Consider the following 19,300-nt stretch of genomic DNA (forward strand, 5'->3'; position numbering starts at 1 on the left):
ATTCAAAACAGAAACACTCCTCACAGCTGGCAAATTTGTTTACCAAAAAGTGAAAAGCCTCAGACCATGTATCCAGTGAAATCTAGCTGTAAATTACCTAGAAACTCCTATGCCTATAAAATTTGAATTTTTAGTTCTGATTTTGCCAGGAAATAAGGATACACTGACAACGATGCAAACTTACAGTTAGACAAAGAGCAAACATCATTTTTACATATATTCTAGTCACATATTTATTTGAATATTGATTCAGCCTATTCAGTTCATTTCAGCAAGACATCCAGTAATCTCAGACCTGAAAACTAGACAGCAGTGGAAAGCAGATGTAATTAAATAGAAAACAGGGTGAATGAATAATGAATAGTCCATGAGTTTTCTTTGACCAGAAAGTACTGTCTGTACACCATGAACATCCAAAGACTGCAATTATATCCAAGAGGTCATTATTTCATTATTTTTGTTCCTAGTTGCTCCAAAGTGATAGAATGTTGGATTTTCTGACTTGTCTGACACATCCTTTAAGGCTGGATTTCAGTATTCCAGAATTTTTCAGTCCAAATATGCACATTAGGTCAGACTAGAACATGAGCTACAGAAGACCTGAGATGAGAGACCACTGCATGTATTACAGCTAATGGGGACTCGGGGAGCTGTGGATCTCTCACCACAAAGTCAGGGCTGCCAGCTCTCACGCATCTCATGCTCATGCAAGAAATCTTATAGACCATTTACAAGATAATAAAATCATTAACACACGTTAATGCGTGTGCATGTGTGAGCAGACTTGCCTCGATTGACAATCTCACTCCAGTCAGCTGACCAAAGCTGGCAACCCTGGGAAGGGGAAAAATGTAGGACACTGTCAAGCAGCCAAGGTCTCTCTCACTGGATCTTCACTGCCATAACAAAAGGCACATGAAAAAAATGTAGGACACTGTCAAGCAGCTAAGGTCTCTCTCACTGGATCTTCACTGCCATAACAAAAGGCACATGCACAACTTGCCTTGCCTTCCCCCTGTAGAGCTGCCACATGTTGACTCTTATCCTGGTTCACACCAACACAGCATATTGCGTCCCATAACAGGTCCACTGGGTGGCTGTCTGTGTCTGGGTGTGGGTACTGGTTCCCACTTCAAGGGCAACTCCAACTGCATCACCAACAGGCTAAGACCACTTGGCAAATCAACACATCTTACAATTTTATTACATATTTTGAAAGGCACTTATTAAAGGCTACAGTTATTGGCCTGTAATATTCTGACCAAATCCCATTATCAGACACAGCTTACTGTACTAAAATATGTATCCATAATTGAGGATGTGAGGTCCACCCAGTGGATCACTCAGCCCAGCATATCCCAAGTTTCATTGGGCAGAGGTAAAGTGGGTGTGTCCTGGCTAGGCGAATCATGAAGCGCTCCTCCTATCAAGGGTGAGAGGGGGAAGAGTTGGAGATGCAAATAAATTATCCATAGGCCAGACCGTCACATTTGACAAGACTTTCTTTTCGACCTACAAGGGCTGTACTTTCTTATACCATGAATTAGGACACAGCCGCTGGATCCTTCATAGCCCAACATATCCCAAGATTCACTGCGCAAACCTTTGTGGGAAGCAGCCTACAAAGGTTACATTGATTGTGTTTGAATTCAGGGGCTGCAACTCGACAGACCACATTTGAAGGAGCCGTCGAAATGGTTCAGCCTTGTCATGTATATGTGGCTTATTCGGTATTTGGCTGTGTCTGAATTCAGGGGCTGCATCCTTTGAAGGACATGGTCCATGGTTCGAATTATGGTTGGCTCCCCTGAAAATGACACAAGCTTCCTTAAAAGGCTCCCCTGGGACATTTAGGAGGAGCTCTAAAAAATCGCCCACTTTTATGTTATAGGTTATATTTTATTTTCCATAGATTAAGGTTCCTGAAATTTAAAAATGTATATGATATATGTCAGCGTTGCGTGTTTATTTGCTCAGTACATTCCATTTTCTGAACATCTGTTTCCACTAATTAACACAATTCGTATCCCTTCTTGCTGTGGCCATCCATGCATGGCGGCACTGCACTCAAACTGCTAGATTTACGTAACTACCTGAAAATCGGTTCAGAATTAATCGCGTTACATTTTGTAGAGAAGTCTGCATCTCCACTCCAACATTGCGGACGCGACAGCCAGCAGCAGCCAATGAGGAGTCTACGTGTTTATATCTATAGACCAATGAGGGATCCACGTTTTCTATAGCAAATGAGCGATCTATGTTTCATATCTATGGGCCAATGAGGGATCTACTTTCAAATCCATGGTCGTTGGGTGAATACGTCATCTAACATGGTAGCGTCCACAAAACCGCGCGTGTGAAGGTTTTATCAAATCTGGCTACGATACTTCGATCAGGGCGAAAAAACCTAAAATTAAGAGGTGTGCTTTCAGAATTAATCATAAATCTGGTAATAACTGTTCTTCATTATTTAAAGGCCGTCGACTGAGTAATTAAGACTGAGAACCGACCGTTTTAAATCGGCCGCCGAACTTTCGGAGCATCTCTACTGACTACCTCCTCAGTCGAAGCTTAATGGGAGACAGGATGGCAGAATTTGCAGGAGAAGATGTATCTGATTATCCTGACACGGATTGTGAAGAAGTAGAAGCACAGGCAGACGCAGACGTATTTTTGTCGAAAAATGGAACAATCTGTTGGTCCAACCGGCTAGATGAAGATGGAGTATGTCCAGGCAAGAAGCCAGCAGAGCGCAAGCTCATTTCAGGGCTAACAAGGATGGCTAGTTCTCAAGCAGGGGATATAGTATCTACTTTTAAGCTGTTCATTCCACACTCGATTGAAAAGATGATCATGGAAAATACAAACCTGGAGGGGAGGCGGAGGTTTGGCGATCAGTGGGTTGAGATGGATAGCACCGAGTTCAATGCCTACCTTGGTCTGCTGATTCTTATCGGACTGTACAAGTCAAAGGGAGAAGCTGTTGCCAATCTTTGGAATTTTGATACTGGAAGGCACATAATATCTGGCACAATGGACCTTGAAAGGTTTCGTGCTATCTCTGTGTCAATTCGCTTTGCCAAACACGAAACAGAAGTTGCAGCGAGCGCCGAAGACAAATTAGCACCTATCAGAGACGTATGGGAATTGTGGGTGGACAAGCTAAATTTGCTGTACAACCCTGATCAGGATGTCGCTGTTATCGAGAGGCTGATTCCGTTCAAAGGTAACTCACTCTGTTTATACATTATTATAACAGTTTATAGTATTTTATTTTTGGTAAGGCTTTACACCAGGGTACCTTCCGGTCATGGAGGGCCAGTTTGCCACACAAATTTTCCTGCTCAAACATACCTACTAAACCTGGCAGTTAGTGAGTTGGATAAGGTGTGTTCAGTGTTTTGTACTGAATTCGAAAAATTCTTATAGTATATTATAGGGCTGGGCGATGTTTGATATTAATGCAAACACCGCGTGTTATGCACTTCTGACATCGCAAGGACAGCGATCGTCAGCTGGGTTGAATTCGGGCTTTTTCAAACCTTCATATTGTCCGGACATTATAGCGCGGCGGGTTTAACTTTCACCAAATCATTTTTACTTTGTTATAGGACGCAAAACTCAGCAAGCGCTGTAAACTTAATGATTGTTCCTTCTTATTATCTAGTATATGTCTTTAAAAGTCTGTTTAAAGTGCATCACCGTTGCTTTTGCGTGAGCTCTGCATCCGTACTCCGAGGCAATCATTTTCATCCTTCACTTCCAGACAGGTTTGTCAGAAACTTATTTTGAACTCCTTTCGTTATAAATACAGTGGTACATCAGAACTCGAATTTAATCCGTTCAGAACTCCGGATCGAATCCTAAAAAGTTAGAGTTGTGATCGAATTCTCCCCATAAGAAATAATGGAAACCAATTAATTGGTTCCCGGCCCCCAAAAAATTACATTACATCTAAATATGTTTTTTTTTTTTTTTTTAGCATTTAAACACAAAATGAACCGGATAAAACAAGAAGAGCATATACTGTACTAAATACATCTAAGCACATTTATCAAAACGATAATTTGTAAAGTAAGAAAATAAATGTATCCAAACAATGTGTCCTGCCCCGATCGTCCTCTCCTTCCGTGTGCCACGCCCCCTCGTTAACCCCGTGTGGAATCCCCGTGTGATCAGCAGTTTCTGGTTGTTGTCATTAGCCCTCTGTATTTCGTCCGCGTTTCAGTTAGTTTCCCCAGCCTAGTCATTGTATCGTCCGTCTGCGTTTTGCCTGCCTTAGCTGTAATTAAACCCTGTATTCCCCGATACCCTGACGTCTCCGTTCCGTCCCTGCTCCGCACGACAATATTATTATAATTAAATGTATTAATGGGTTATTATTAATATTAAAATAAGAAATCTTTATTTTAAAATGTATTATATAATAATTACTGTTACTGTCTACCATTGTCTAAATATGTATTCAGCTAGTGTAAACATGCAAGATGCTATCACAGTGAATGTGAGGCTTAGACTAAAGCGTTACCCTATGTTTCCGCTGAGAGACGTGCCGCGTGACTAATTTCCCCGCGTGTACAAGTTCTTAGGTCTGCATTCACGGTTTGACTTCTGAGATTCAGATCGAGTTCTAGGTAAAAAAAATTTCAAACTGGTTGGTTCGACTTAAGAAATTCGAGTTCTAATGGGTTCGAGAACTGAGGTACCACTGTATTCCAGTATGTATTGCAACATAATCTCATTGCGATACTTGAAAACTTTCCAATACCATGCTGCCCTGGCACATTACACAAAATGCTTTTTAAAATTTCTTTTCACGGCACCCTGATCATCATCTTGTTCTTCCAGCCAGACTGCAGTTAAATTTTGGGTCTCTTCATTTGTCCACGCGTCCATTATTATAACTTTTTTTATGTTGTTTTTATTGTTTTCTGAGTTTGTAACTTTTTTCAGTAAGCCTTTTGTACTGTGTTTCAGAGGCAGTTTGCAAGTCTCACCCCAAAGTACGGAATTACCAAAAAGCATCCCAATTGCTTTGCAAATTTTACTACTCAGACTTTTTGTACAGGTACAATACGAGAAGTCAATGCAGAAGGGGAAAGTACCTAATGTTCCATTGCAAAAGTGTACTGAGGCCAACTGGAGTTGCCAATCTGCATGTGTGACTTGGCACCCCATCTTAGGTTGTTCCCTGCTTTTCACCCATAGCCCACCCCCACCCCCAACAGGTCAAGCGGTTACATTAGACTGACATATCGCTGGATGGATATGACTGTTATATTTTATTAATGTGTATTACAGCTGTCATGTCTTGCTAACTAAATATATAATGAATGCAATGTTTAAGACATGTTAAGGTATTCTTACATGCTGCTTATGAATGTTCTATGATTGTGTAATTAATGTATTTCAGGAGCACTGATTGAAGGCTGAGGTTAAAGCATTACTACTTATTACACAAGTCATTTTTTTCCAGAATTTTTGTCTAAAACATTTAAGAAACTGATTTATTTGCTAGCAAATAAGTGTTCTCTTTATTTGTTCTTGCAGGTCGCTGTCATTTCCAGCAAAATGTGCCAAACAAGCCAGGGAAATATGCCATAAAATTATGGCTGGCCTGTGATTCCGTTTCCAGCTATGTCTGGACTGTAAAGCTGTACACAGGAAAGACTGCAGGAGAATCCGAGAAGAAGATTCGGAGTACGAGAGTGGTGCTGGATCTGACAAAGGGGCTGAAAGGTCACACTATCTTTTGTGACAGTTTTTTTGCCTCTTATGAACTTGCCCAAGAGCTGCTGAGAAGAAAATTATCAATGGTGGGGGCTGTGCGGCGTAACAGGCCGGAACTGCCGCGCGCTCTGCGCTCAGCCGAAGGCAGGCCAGTGCGCTCCTCCAGATCTGTGTACACCCCCAGCACCGTACTTGTCTCCTACATACCAAGGAAAGATGTGAATGTCATCTTCATGAGCACCACCCACAAGTATCGTGGGTGGACCCACACTAAAAAGAAACCTCAGATCATATTGGACTACAAAAAGTCAATGAGAGTGGTCAACAGCCTGAAAAAATCCACTGACACCTACAGTTGCAGACGAGAGACGTCACGCTGGCCCCTTGCGCTGTTTTTTGACATGCTGGATATCTCACTCCACAATTCATTTATCATTTCGGGCAAGGTCAGGCCTACATCAGACACTCAAAATTTCAATATAAGACTGTTTTTGCAGGCGCTAGGAGAAGCTCTAGTTACTCCTGCGGCACAGCAGAGGTCACCTCTGTCCAGTAATCCCTTTGCTGGATCATTTGTGAGGGGTGTTAAACAGGCAGCCTCTGTATTCAATAACATAGAGGCGAGGGAAGTGACAGGGGGAAAGACAAGATGCCGGTTTTGCAAAGGTGGCGACGCCAAGACAATGGTGGTTTGCGACAAGTGTGGAGTATACATTTGCCAAAGGCATATGACTGTTTACTGCCTAACCTGCACAAATTAATGTATGCTCACAGCCATCAGATAATGCTACAGCACCAGCCCTATAGGCATTTATAACATTAGTAGCCTGTGTAGTTTAGTTATTTAGTGATTTTGATTATTTTTTTTTTGTTCTTGGTGGTTTGCTGCTTTGTTTTCTTGCAATAGTTGCAATTTTCCTTGCATAATTCTGTCTTGTTAAAGTTTTTATTTTTTAGACTTGCATTGTGAACAATGTAACTTTTCTAAATGCAGAGTAAAATCCATTGAAATGAATGTGGGGTCTCATCTCTAATGCCGCTTTTCCACTGTCGTACAGGAACCGACCCTCTGTACTCTACTGAATTTTATTGACTCAAAAAAATGCAGTACAGCTGTTTCAAGCGCTTCTCAAATTACAGCATTGTACAAATTAAATTGCTGAACTGTGTATAATTCAAAGATGCTATAATACAGTATAGTATTGTACATAAAACACAGCTTATTGTAGTTTTGCTGCTGAACCTCAGCAGTGTATTGATGAGTATAAATTCACTCATCATTAAAGCCATAAATTTGTCTGCCTGTTACCACAGAATTTCCACTGAATAAGTGCATGAGAAAATGTTTAGGCTAGAATCTGGGCTTATTATACGTTGATTAGCGGTGCCAATGTGTGTTCGTGCGCTTTGGGACCAGTGTTATCGTAAACGGAAACAAATGGTTACTAAAAAAATATAAACTAAAATGCGAATGAAAAACTATATTTACAAGAAAACGTGTCGGACTTTTAACTGCAAAAAGTATCACCACGCCACAAACGTCTTTTTACCTCTTTAAGAGCTGTCCCTTTCTTCGCCGTAACTTAAGTGCTTATATCGCTTCCATGGTATAACAAAACAGTAGCATGTGGTAAACAATACGCCTCTCATTGATATTTTAAGCTTAAACTATTCTGCTTATCGAAATGTGGGCGTAAATAACTTGCAGTATATTGCCGAAACGCCGGCGTCCATTCTAAAGTCCTGCAGTGACAGTTTGTTGTTGTTAAAATAAAATTAACTTAAATGGGGGGAAATAATTTACATTAATCGACCAATTGGTAAAATAAGCCCGTGTTGTTAACGTGTATTCTACACGTTAAAATTCACGTGTTTTTGACCTGTGGCGTTCCTTAAATTTCAGCCATGTTAACCCACCATAGCTGGTCCCGTTAACACGTTTGTTTGTCACGTCGTCAATATGCTTTCGAATTTCGGGCTCCGTCAACTTTAAATTCACACGGGGTACTGCAAACTCATTTTGGCGGGAAACACAGGTAGTGGTGCCTCAGGTTTTGTTTTGCTGACGTAAGCTCTCAACTAATTTTTTATTATTTCTCGAATTGTTGCAAAAGAAATACTAAATCTAACTCTCAAATTTGAATTCTGGGTCATCGACCTGGAAATCAAAGGTGGAAGTGACAGACAGCATCAACTGTGTTAGCTTTCAGTTATCATGCCTAGAAATTGTATTAATCATCCATGTTATGTGTGCGGTTCATTCACAATGAAAGCACAACGTCGCCCAATCACTGCAGATCTTAAGAAGATATACAAATTATACTTTGGCTGTCCACCTGGAGACCAGGATAAATCTTGGGCTCCACATGTCATCTGTACCAGTTGTTCAAATGGTCTGCATGACTGGCTAAATCGGCGAAAGGCAGCAATGCCATTTGGAATTTCGATGGTGTGGAGGGAACTGCGAGACCATCTCTGCTACTTTTGCCGCACGAATACAAATGGATTCTCAGCTAAAATTAAGCTCAAAATTGTATATCCCGGCCTAGATTCTGCAATCAGGCCTGTTCCTCATGACGATTCATTGCCTGTTCTTGTACAGCCACATGATGGTCTTGATTCTGTAGAAGGTGATGAGTACGGTGAAGGTGCAGCTGGTTACAATAAAAGCATGTTGGCTGACTACTGCTGGATGCTGTACTGTGACAATCCAGACATGGTGTACACAACTCAAAGTGTTTTTGAAGAAACAATGGTGGTTAAACACTTTTCAATTTCTATATGCCCACTGTCTGTTTTATTTGATTTTGCTCTAAAGATATTTTACCCTATACTACAGTGATGCTTTTGTTTTAGTACACAATACTTGCAATTATAGTATTAACTAGCATTACTCATAAATCAAAAAGTTAACTTGACAGAAAAAAACTGAAAACAAATATGGAATCAGCATGAAAAACTGATTTGGAAAAATGGTCTCTGATGATTAAAAAAAAAGAAGCTTTTTTTGTTGTCCTGTGTAATTAAAAGGCAAGAAAACCACCGAAACAATACAAGGAGACAAATTAAAAAATAAAAAATGAGCATAATCAAAAACAACAGCTTAGCCTCAGGCTGAATGAAATCACAAATAAATGCCCAATTTCAGACTGAAATAAGAGCATCAATAGAATGCACCATGAAGTTAAAACCCAAGGAAAGTGACTGTATAAAAATCAGTTTTCAATCTAGGTTTTAAAGTTTCCAAGCGGTCTGCAGATCTAACACATACATGAAAAACCTGTAATAATATTATTATTATTAATTGATACTATATTGATCCCCGTGGGTAAATTGTCTTTACACCTCCCCTAACTTGGGGCGCCGCAACACGTGGCTGCCCTTCGTGACCAGCTTACTCTACAAAGAGCAAGTTGGGGGAACCGTAAAGACAACTTCTCCGTTCTGTCGATGTGGCCAATGTGAAATAGGACGTTCCTGCCTAACTTATATGGAAAGCCATCTAGGCCAAGACGTTTTAGCTCAAATGGTCGCTGCTCATGTAACTCCGATTTTTTTTGTCTAGCAGAAACCTTGCACATCTGCAGGGCCGTGCAGAGACATTTAAAGGGGCGGGTGCTCAAAGTTAAAAAAGATAGAACAGGCTGAATAACAACAACTCACATTCATGACGAATCTAATATGGAATTATGTGGATATCCATATTAGATTGTTTTTAGTGAAATAAAAGCCCTCCAGAAAAGAAGGGAAAAGTCCTGTAACTTACTTTAAAACAAAACATGTTCCCTAAAACGGTGGACAGAGCTACAGACCCCCTTGTAACACCCTTACCCAGTTAGCTAGCAGTTAATGACCACCACTACTCGTGCAGTTCATAAAAGGACAGGTAATGTTTGTCGCGCTGTTGCACAAACAGCACGCTCATTTATTTCAATTCATTTCTTGTTATAGACTATAGTGTGCGCTGTACACCCTATTTACTGTTTTGTTGCAGTCTGCACCTTCCAATTAATTTGCCTGCTTCTCCTCCAGCTCCGCACCACCCAGCCTGCAGAAAATGCGCGTGCACTTTGTGAGCTCGTACCCGGCTCGTAACGAGCGCGCTCTGCCCTCAAGGGCGAGCATTGGTTAATGGCAGTCATGTGACTGATGCAAGCCAGATCCCTTTATTTAGCAAAATTGAGATTAATAATTACATTTTATTGTTGAGGGGCAAAGACAGGGCTCCATACGCACATACACATTAAGAAACAAAACAAAACAAAAAAAAACCCAAGAAAAGGGCACTTGAGGCATCCTGGAGGAAAGGGGCGGGTGCTCAAGCACCCTCCGCCCCCCCCCCCCCCTCCCTCTGCACGTGCCTGCACATCTGTGCGCATTGACCGCCTATGTGCGAGATAGTTTTTTGGGTATTTCCAGTAGGTGGCAGCGCTAACTTCCACAGATCAGCTACCAACAACTAAAGAGTAGAGGAAGAATAACTTGTGGTAGTAGTTAAGGTGAGTAGCTGTATGAGGAGGGTCGGAGGTACCCACACGTCTAATTTTTCATACTGTCCAGACATCATACCGAGGTATATGGCATTTCAAAAAGCAGCACTATTCCGAAATTTGAAATCTTGGCAATAAAATTCGCCAAGTGGGGGGAGGCGGTTGGGATCCTGTTTAATTTTGTTGTAAGGATTTTAAATCACTGTTGTTTGCCTTATTACCCTAATTCTGCCAAAGCAATGACTAATAACTTCCTGAAAGTCTACCTGTTTGTATTTGTGTTTGTTGCGACACATCTGCCCTATGCCCAGTGTTTGCCTTAAAAGGGTGTTGTATCCGTTCTTTTCCCCCCACAGTAACTATATAAAGTACATAAAGTAATCATGTGAATGTAAATAAGTGAGATAAGGATACTAAATAATGGACTAGTTTATCCCGTTCTTAAAGCTTAGGGGATGTGATGTGTGGCTTTTAGCCCTGAAGCATATAGCATTTACGTGAGGCGGCAGATTTGAATTTGGTTGAGCAAATGTCCGGAGGGCAGAGCGTGGTTTAATGCATTTTCTGGACCACTTTATATTCAAGGTTATCGCTTTGATTGTTTGTTTAGAAATACGTTTCATGGAATTATCCCAACTTTCCCCCATTTTCCACATCCCTGGATACCTACTAAACTTTTATTGATCCCATGGGGAAATTCTCTTCTCACCTACTCCCATCTTGCTCTCTATGACGCACATGTAGGTGAGCGCAAGCTTGGGAGCAAAGGGCAGCCACCTGCAGCAGCCCCCATGAAGCTGGGGGGTTAAGGGCCCCCAGCTCCACCTACAAAATGTCTTGATTACAAGAGCTTCAGGGGGGGGGGGGTGAACTCAGGTTTTAGGTAATGTAGATATGCCCCTTGTAGAAAGAATGCATTGAATTTTCTCTGCTGTTACAGTATAACTGCTAGAGGAGGTTACTTTGACGAATCAAAGATATGTTGTTTTATTAAGAAAGGTACTCAAATGGTGAATGTGCTATATATTTATTTGTTAGCCAAGAATATTGAGTATGTTTTGTAAATGTTAAGTGAGCAACATACAAATTTAGAAAATCTCTGTGTGTGCAAAAACTTGACTGGTAGTGTACTGTATATATATTTATTTGTTATATTTCGCTTTACAAAGTTAGAAAGTAATGTTTAAGTCAAGCCTGATGTTGCCTTTCACACAATGGAATGAACCCAGTTGGGATGGGATGGCCTTTAATAGTGAAAAAGGTCTGAAGTGAATCAATTAAATTTAAAAATTAACTATAAATTTTTAAAAATTGGAGTCAAATCGACCCCAAACATGAATAGAGCGTGCAGGATTTTAACAGTTCACTAGGGTTTTAATAAAAAAATATATGCCTACAAAACATTTGGTCGACATATCCTTAGTATTTACTTAGAATAACAAGCATTTTTTTTCATTCTAGATGACTTATAATTGTCTAAAGAGTAATACAGACTGACATTAATGTTAATTCTGGTTAATTATCAGATTTGAGATTATAAGATTGGGATTTTTAACGTGCCACATAGCACCTAATGCCTGAAATATTTTAATCTACAAATGATGATTGCATCTGAAGCAACCTGTGATTCCAGCCACGTACAGAGCTACAGAGTTTACAGAGAGGCCATTCTGGGCAAGGAGGCCCCTCAAACGGACTTACATTATTTGATATTTATTTATTTTTCTACCAAGTTTATGTACTGTGTGCTAAATGCAGATATTATAAATGTGCCCTGATATCAGATCATGAAAGCAATCGTAACAGCAATGGTCACCGCTTTACCTACATAAAAAAGATTTCAGAAATATATAGGCTTTTAACTTTAGCAAATAACGGCTGGTTACTGGAATGGAATCTGATGTGCATGTTTTATGGTCACATGACTGACCCACTCACTCATCGGGGTTTCACTCCTAAAACCAGCTCTTTTTGTGTAAGGACTTCATATTGACGTAGATGGTTCTCAAAGATTAGTACAGGACACTTGTTTTTTTCCCTTCTTTTATCATCAGTCAATCAAAGACAAACCTATCCCACAACATATTTCTGCCATATCAGCAGAAATATAGTCCCAAAGCAAACATGACCCCAACTGCTGTAAATAATTTTCAAACAATCTATTAACTTTGTCAGTGTTACGGAATAATCCTTTGTTTTCTGTGAGATATCTTTTATGGCAAAGGTGCTCTGCTTATGAATTCATTCTTTGCACATAATTCATTTTTAGTGTGCTTGGTGTAGTGTGAATTCACCGTCTGTGTCTGTGGACTTGCTCGGGACAGACTGAGTTCTCACACGTGATACACAGTGAGACCCTCATATAAACAGACACTTGTGTTGTGAGGGCCTCCGAAGCTATCTGTCACGGGGCTTCAGCGAAGACATGCGGGCATAAGCAAGACGATTCATTAACCAAACATCCCTATGTACTTTCACTCCCGAATCGCCCTTGAGAAAAAGGCGAAGCAGCGATTTTTCAAGGGCCTCAGCGACATATGACACAAATTGCAGGAGACACTGATAATGTTTGTTTTAGTTGATGTGTAAAGGAAATTTCTTAGATTTGAGGTTTTTCTGATGTGGGCTCTAAATCACACTCATGAACAATGGCACAGAAGGAGCACGGATACCCTAGCAGATTCAGGGGGGCAGAGGGGAAAGATACCCTGGCAGATTCAGGGGGGCAGAGGGGAAAGATACCCTGGCAGATTCAGGGGGGGGGGGCAGAAGGGGCACGGATACCCTGGCAGATTCGGGGGGGGGGGGCAGAAGGGGCACGGATACCCTGGCAGATTCAGGGGGGCAGAAGAAATGTAAGAAATTACATCATGTTTGCCACACGACTCTGAGCAGGATAAGTGGTTAGAAGACAGACATAGATGGACAGCTATCATTGCTGGGTATTTCCACTCACAGTAGATATCAGCAGCCCTTTTGCAGAAAATAACCATGCACCCATTTCCCAAACACTTATGTGGCACAGCATTATGGAAAGCCTTCAGCCTATCCCAGGAGTGGGACCGTGATTTGACCCTCCAAGCCTGGAAACAGTGTAATCCATTAAGCCACTGTGCCATCCGAATAAAATAATCAAAATACCACTTTTACAGATAGCATTAGCAATCGAATACTTCTCTAGAATAATATTTAAAGGAAAGGAAAATTTGCAGAACATCAAGTCCACCTACAAAATGTCTTGATTACAAGAGGTTCTGTTCAGTACACAAAAAGGAGGGTCGTATTCAAACACCAATAAAATCTAAAAAAAAGGAAGGTAGCATGTCCCAGCTATATCTGGAAGATTCTGCATGAACCACCCGTAACCCACATTAATGACAATTTCAGCTAATTGCAAATATTATATTTTTGCATTATAAAAGTTTGTAAAGAAAAAAGAAAGTATTTTTAGCATTTAGATAAGCCCTGTTGAGAAAGATCATACTGTACTTCACTGCAGTATCCAAAATGGATCAAAGGTGAAGAAGTTCTTCCATGATGTTCCAGAAAAGACGGATTTAGAAAAGGAGACTGACATTTAGCATAAAAAATGGGGTGGGGTTTTACTTTCTCTCTTTGTTTATGTCTTATAAACTTTTATGTTTATGTTTTTTTTTCCTGGACATGCTTCATACCTGGCCAGCTATTGCATGGTACCTGCAAGCTAGGGAATAGTTCTTACTAACCCTATTTCAGCTGCTTTGTTAACAGTAAAACGTTCGTATAAAACAATCTCAAACACAAGTTCTCAAACCCACTACTAGGGAACCGCAGTGGGGACAGGTTTCAAATATAACTAATGACGGTAAGTATGACAGATTAATTTTCCTTCTTCATCCATATCCATTGCATGGCTGATAACCCTTGAATATACGTGACTCCTTCTGATACTCACTCTTAAGGTTTCTGTGAAAACACGACAGTGAGCAGGGAGGCGGTTATCACTGCCGCTTCATAACAGACAACTGTATGTTTACAAGAGGACACTATGGCGGTATCCAGCGGCAATCACACACAGCCTTATCTGGGGATGACGCCCAGCACCAATCACACAGCCGGCTGTATCCAGGGATGACGCCGAGCACCAATCACACAGCCGGCCGTATCCAGGGATGACGCCCAGCACCAATCACGCAGCCGGCCGTATCCAGGGATGACGCCCAGCACCAATCACGCAGCCGGCCGTATCCAGGGATGACGCCCAGCACCAATCACGCAGCCGGCCGTATCCAGGGATGACGCCCAGCACCAATCACGCAGCCGGCCGTATCCAGGGATGACGCCGAGCACCAATCACGCAGCCGGCCGTATCCAGGGATGACGCCCAGCACCAATCACGCAGCCGGCCGTATCCAGGGATGACGCCCAGCACCAATCACGCAGCCGGCCGTATCCAGGGATGACGCCCAGCACCAATCACGCAGCCGGCCGTATCCAGGGATGACGCCCAGCACCAATCACGCAGCCGGCCGTATCCAGGGATGACGCCCAGCACCAATCACGCAGCCGGCCGTATCCAGGGATGACGGCCAGCACCAATCACGCAGCCGGCCGTATCCAGGGATGACGGCCAGCACCAATCACGCAGCCGGCCGTATCCAGGGATGACGCCCAGCACCAATCACGCAGCCAGCTGTACCCGGGGATGACGCCCAGCACCAATCACGCAGCCAGCTGTACCCGGGGACAATGTGGCAGCTGCCTTGTATCACTTCACATAGCTCCCTCTAACCACAACTGACCCAGTGTGATTAGGAAAGACCTAATTAGCTGTAGCATCACATCTTAATTCTTATGCTAATACAGCAGTAATGATACAATATAATGATATCAAGTGTGTGTGGGGAAAAAAGACAGAGGATCAGCAGCAAACAGCAGCAACCCGTTTGGCAGTTTCAGACTAAGAAACCTCCCTGGGACATGTGGTCTAACCAAGGCCTCATGCCACCGGCAGGCAAATCAGTGCCAGAGGGTGCAAGTACCACAAGAGTGAGGAGTGGAAATACAGGGACCCCCCCCCTTTGCTATAAATGATTAATGGAAACCCCAGAGATTAAATAGATGTGCTGTGTGGTATAGTGGTTGACTGTGAAGACCAACGGCTATTAGGGTGACTGGATGCTTATTGCATTTATTATTTATTATTACCTTTAATCTAAAGCATGACAAAAAGAATTTGGGACCTTTTTTAAAGCTAAAAATGGGGCCCCCCTGATGAGCCATTCTACATTTTGGCCACAAGTACAGTTTCTCTAACCATTATCTTATCATTCTCTTAGACAGGAAATCAACAGAATACCAGGAAGTCCCCGAGAGCACAGCCTTAAGTCGTTCCTTTTTAAATGTCCCACCCTCCAGATGATTAACCACCTGACCATCACCACCAGTGAATATCAGCATTATTTCACTCTAATACATACTTACATTTTACATTGACATTTTATTTATTTAGCCGCCACTTTTATCCAAAGCAACACAGAGGTTACAGAGGGTAGAGTCAGACGAGTGTGAGGGATCAGAGCCCTTTTCAGAAGCCCGGGGTGACCATCCAATCACAGGCCCAGCATCCTAACCTGCTGAGCCCCGTTTTTATAGATTTTAAGTAAAGCAGCTGAATGAGTGACTGAGTGGTTCTGCTGTTGGCTGCACTGTGATGTTCCTCCACAACCTGCTTCGCTTTTTACAAATGTTGGGAAAAGTCACACTGTGACCTTTAAGATGTACTGCATTCCCGGACCATCTACACATATATAGCTCTCAAAAAATCAGCATTTTTACATCTTGGTTTAATCCTGGTTCTGCTAGCAGAAGACTACACTGCGAGGCAGGCTGCTTCCAGGCCCAAAGCTCCTACGACAGCAAGACATAAGAACGAGATGAAGCAGGAGACACTGGGAATGATGAGGTAGAGGGCAGAAGTAACTTTCTAATGCCAGAGATGACCATCAAGTTATCAAACAGTGCGTCCTGAATCTGAGGACAACCTCAAGTGACCTTCAAAAGCAATGGGAAACATTAAGTGGAGGTGTGAATTGCACTGCTAGGACAGTTCGTATGAGGCTCCTATAAGCAGGACTGAAGGCCCATAAAGCAAGGAAGAAGCCCTTCATCAATCAGAAACAGAGACGAACCAGACTGGAGTTTGCAAAAAAACAATGTATGTTTTACACAGATGCATTCCCATAAACTGAGAAAAAAGTGAAATTAAAAATGGTGTCGTGGTCTCTTATTTTTTCCAGAGCTGGGAATCACCCCAATATCTGCATGAATCTTTAAAACAAAGAGCCGCAGGGCGATTGCCTCACAAACAGCACATGGACAGAGAGGCCCACTGAAAGTTCACCTAAAGCATGGCTCTGTTTAGCTGAAGGTCACGCTGCCCTTCCCTTCCAAATCTGTTATTTTCCTTGGGCTCTGTTTTGCATGGACTTCACTGTTATGTGGAAAGTGGCATCGGGGAAAGTGCTGAGCTTCATGAAACACCGCGGCTCCCAGCCGAAAGCCTCAATATGGGCTTTTCCACTCGGAATGTCTCTCATTGACATTACAGTTCTCCCATTGTTAACTTCCTTTAATTAGGATTCTGAAATGCACTGAAAACAAAGGAGATTTTTTTTTTCTTTTTAAAAAAAGGAAGAAAGTTGCCTCCACTGTATTAAAGGGGAGGTCTTTCTATCACAGAACTCTGTAATCATTTTATTTTCCATTAAGTCTGTGAGAGCAAATGTGTGATATGATCGTAGGACCATGATGGGAGACAAGGAAAACACACACACACACACATTTGTATGCATATCTTTGCAGAGACCATTCATTCATTTCTATGGGAAAAACCCTAATCCCAACAATGACAACCTTAATCTCTACCCAGCCTTAACCTTAAGTGACCAAACAAAATACAGACTTTAGGGCACTTTTAGTTTTTTGATTGCAATCACAGATTTTTATGAAACCGAGTTTCCCCCTGCAGGGGATATTTGATATTGTGGGGACCAAAAAATGCTCCCAACAATATCAAAATAAGTTATCAGATTGTGGGGACACTTGGTTCCCAGAATGTAATATATAAATGACCACATACACACACATATTCCCCCGCTATATGAATATCTCCAAACACTGAACATTAAAATATGAAAACACAAATTTCACAAACACATTTACAAACTTCTGCAGATCTGCAGACTCTACCCCCCCCAGTATATTCAAGGGTTATCGGAAGGCAGTACTTTTGTTAGGTTTCAGGTCCTCTTTGGAGTGTCCGGGGGGGGGGGGGCTTAAGGCTGCGTGGAGCCACGGGGACGCCTTGTCCCCCACCCCCAGAGGACCTGTCAGCCGCTGCTAGTATTCCACTCTGACCAGTTAGGCAGAGGTGCTGGGCAGTTCAGGCCGCAGGATGCAGCACAGCTGATGGGCAGCACACAGAGGGCCCCTGGGGGGGGCTTACCCTCCGAGAGAGGTACTCCACGCATTAACAGGCTCGGCCTGTAAACTTCGGCAGCGGAGTGTGTTACAGCCTTTATTGTCCCCCAAAAATAATTAACCCAAACCCACTCGGCTGGAATGGACCACTTTGTTAATCTTTCCTCAGAAGGTGCTCTGAAGCCGGCCATGGCGGCTCGGGGATGGAAATGTCACAGAAAAGCTTGCTTTGTCAGCCCCCCCGGGGCTTCATTAACGAAAAAGGCTTTACTGTATGCATATGACAGACTGTGAGAGCTCCAGTAAACAGTGCCAGGGGCACCTGCAGATACTGCCTGCAGACATGTACCGACCGAGCCACACAGACACACACATAAACACACACGCACAAACTCACACAAACACACAGCTACGGGCAGACTGGGTGCAAACAGCTGTCCGCATCAAGACCCACGCAGAAGTCACACGTGGGCAAATACCGACAAGCAGAGGAAAGTGACCGAAAACCAAGCAGACGCTCACCCTCCATAGGCTCCGAAAGTGAAGCTGCGTTTCCTCTGTGGCATGCTGGCTGAAAGCTGCGCGCTCGGCCTCTGCCACCCCTCAAGTTCAGTCCTGCCGTCTCCAGACGAGTGCCTCTCACTTCTCCCTTAAGCTCTCACCCGGTTTGAGTGAGTGAGCGGATGGACAAACACGTGTGTGTGTGTGTGTGTCTCTCTCTCTCTCTCGCCTGCTTGCTCATCTACTCGTTCACTTTTTCACTCCTCCCTCTCACGCCTATTTGCCACATAAAGGGATGGGGGGGGGGGGGGGGTTCACCACTTCCAGTTGCTCTGGTAACAAGTCAGGCTCTGTGCTGCACTTTTAACTTCAAAGTTTTTTCATGGATTCACAAGCAACCAACGAAGAACAGGAGAAAATGCCTTTCCACACCATTTTAAAATACAATTACGTCCTCTTATCAGGAATAAAAATGTTCATTGTAGTTTACATAATTTACGACAAATATTCATTCTCATTTCAAATTCACTTAGTTATTGCCTGGAGAAAAAACCTAAATACTTAAAATAATGCAGTAGTTTGTTCACAAACTAACACTATGTTTTACATCCTAATTTCCCCAATAATTTTCCGGAGCTTGTTACGGTTTGCAGGTACATACAGAGTCATTCTTGCGTCCTGTAATCTCTAGGTCCACCATGATTTAGACCCAGTTCTTTATGTAATAGTGCCCTCAGGAGCTCTTCAGTATGTTACTGATTCCCGAGTTCTGGTGCTGACACACTGGAACTGGTGACTGAATGGGCCTGAACCATTTCAGTAGTTTTCCACTGCAGGGTTACCATGGTATACGCAGTAATCACCTACAAGCCGAATGTTAATCTGAGAGAGTAACTGCCATCCTTAAGGGTCTCTTAACTCCTACAACGTACATATAAATGACACAAAGAGTTCACAGAATTTTTGCCAAAGAAATTCTATATCTAAAGTCTACATCTTCAAAAACACTTATTAAAATGTTCAGCAGAGAGCAAAGTGTTTCATACATATACAGAAATCCAAATTCACGTCCTAACTTTACATAATTTCATTTATTGTCCAGTACTACTGCCTGAGGT

General features: G+C 42.4%; 1 protein-coding gene across 5 annotated transcripts in view; it reads right to left on the minus strand.

Annotated features, from left to right (window-relative positions):
- LOC111859112 (rap1 GTPase-activating protein 1-like) overlaps positions 1-19,300 on the minus strand; it is a 107,046-nt gene that overhangs the window by 56,207 nt on the left and 31,539 nt on the right. For 4 of the 5 annotated variants that reach the window (XM_023841506.2, XM_023841509.2, XM_023841504.2 and 1 more), the window contains exon 1: positions 18,204-18,387. The exons of the other annotated variant lie outside the window; for it this stretch is intronic. In XM_023841506.2, the coding sequence (XP_023697274.1) occupies positions 18,204-18,247 (44 nt within the window). In that variant the 5' untranslated portion in view covers positions 18,248-18,387. Of the gene's footprint in view, positions 1-18,203; positions 18,388-19,300 lie in introns of those variants that run through there. 5 annotated transcript variants of the gene reach the window in all.

Source organism: Paramormyrops kingsleyae, chromosome 6, assembly GCF_048594095.1.
Source record: "Paramormyrops kingsleyae isolate MSU_618 chromosome 6, PKINGS_0.4, whole genome shotgun sequence".
Lineage (NCBI taxonomy): Eukaryota > Metazoa > Chordata > Actinopteri > Osteoglossiformes > Mormyridae > Paramormyrops > Paramormyrops kingsleyae.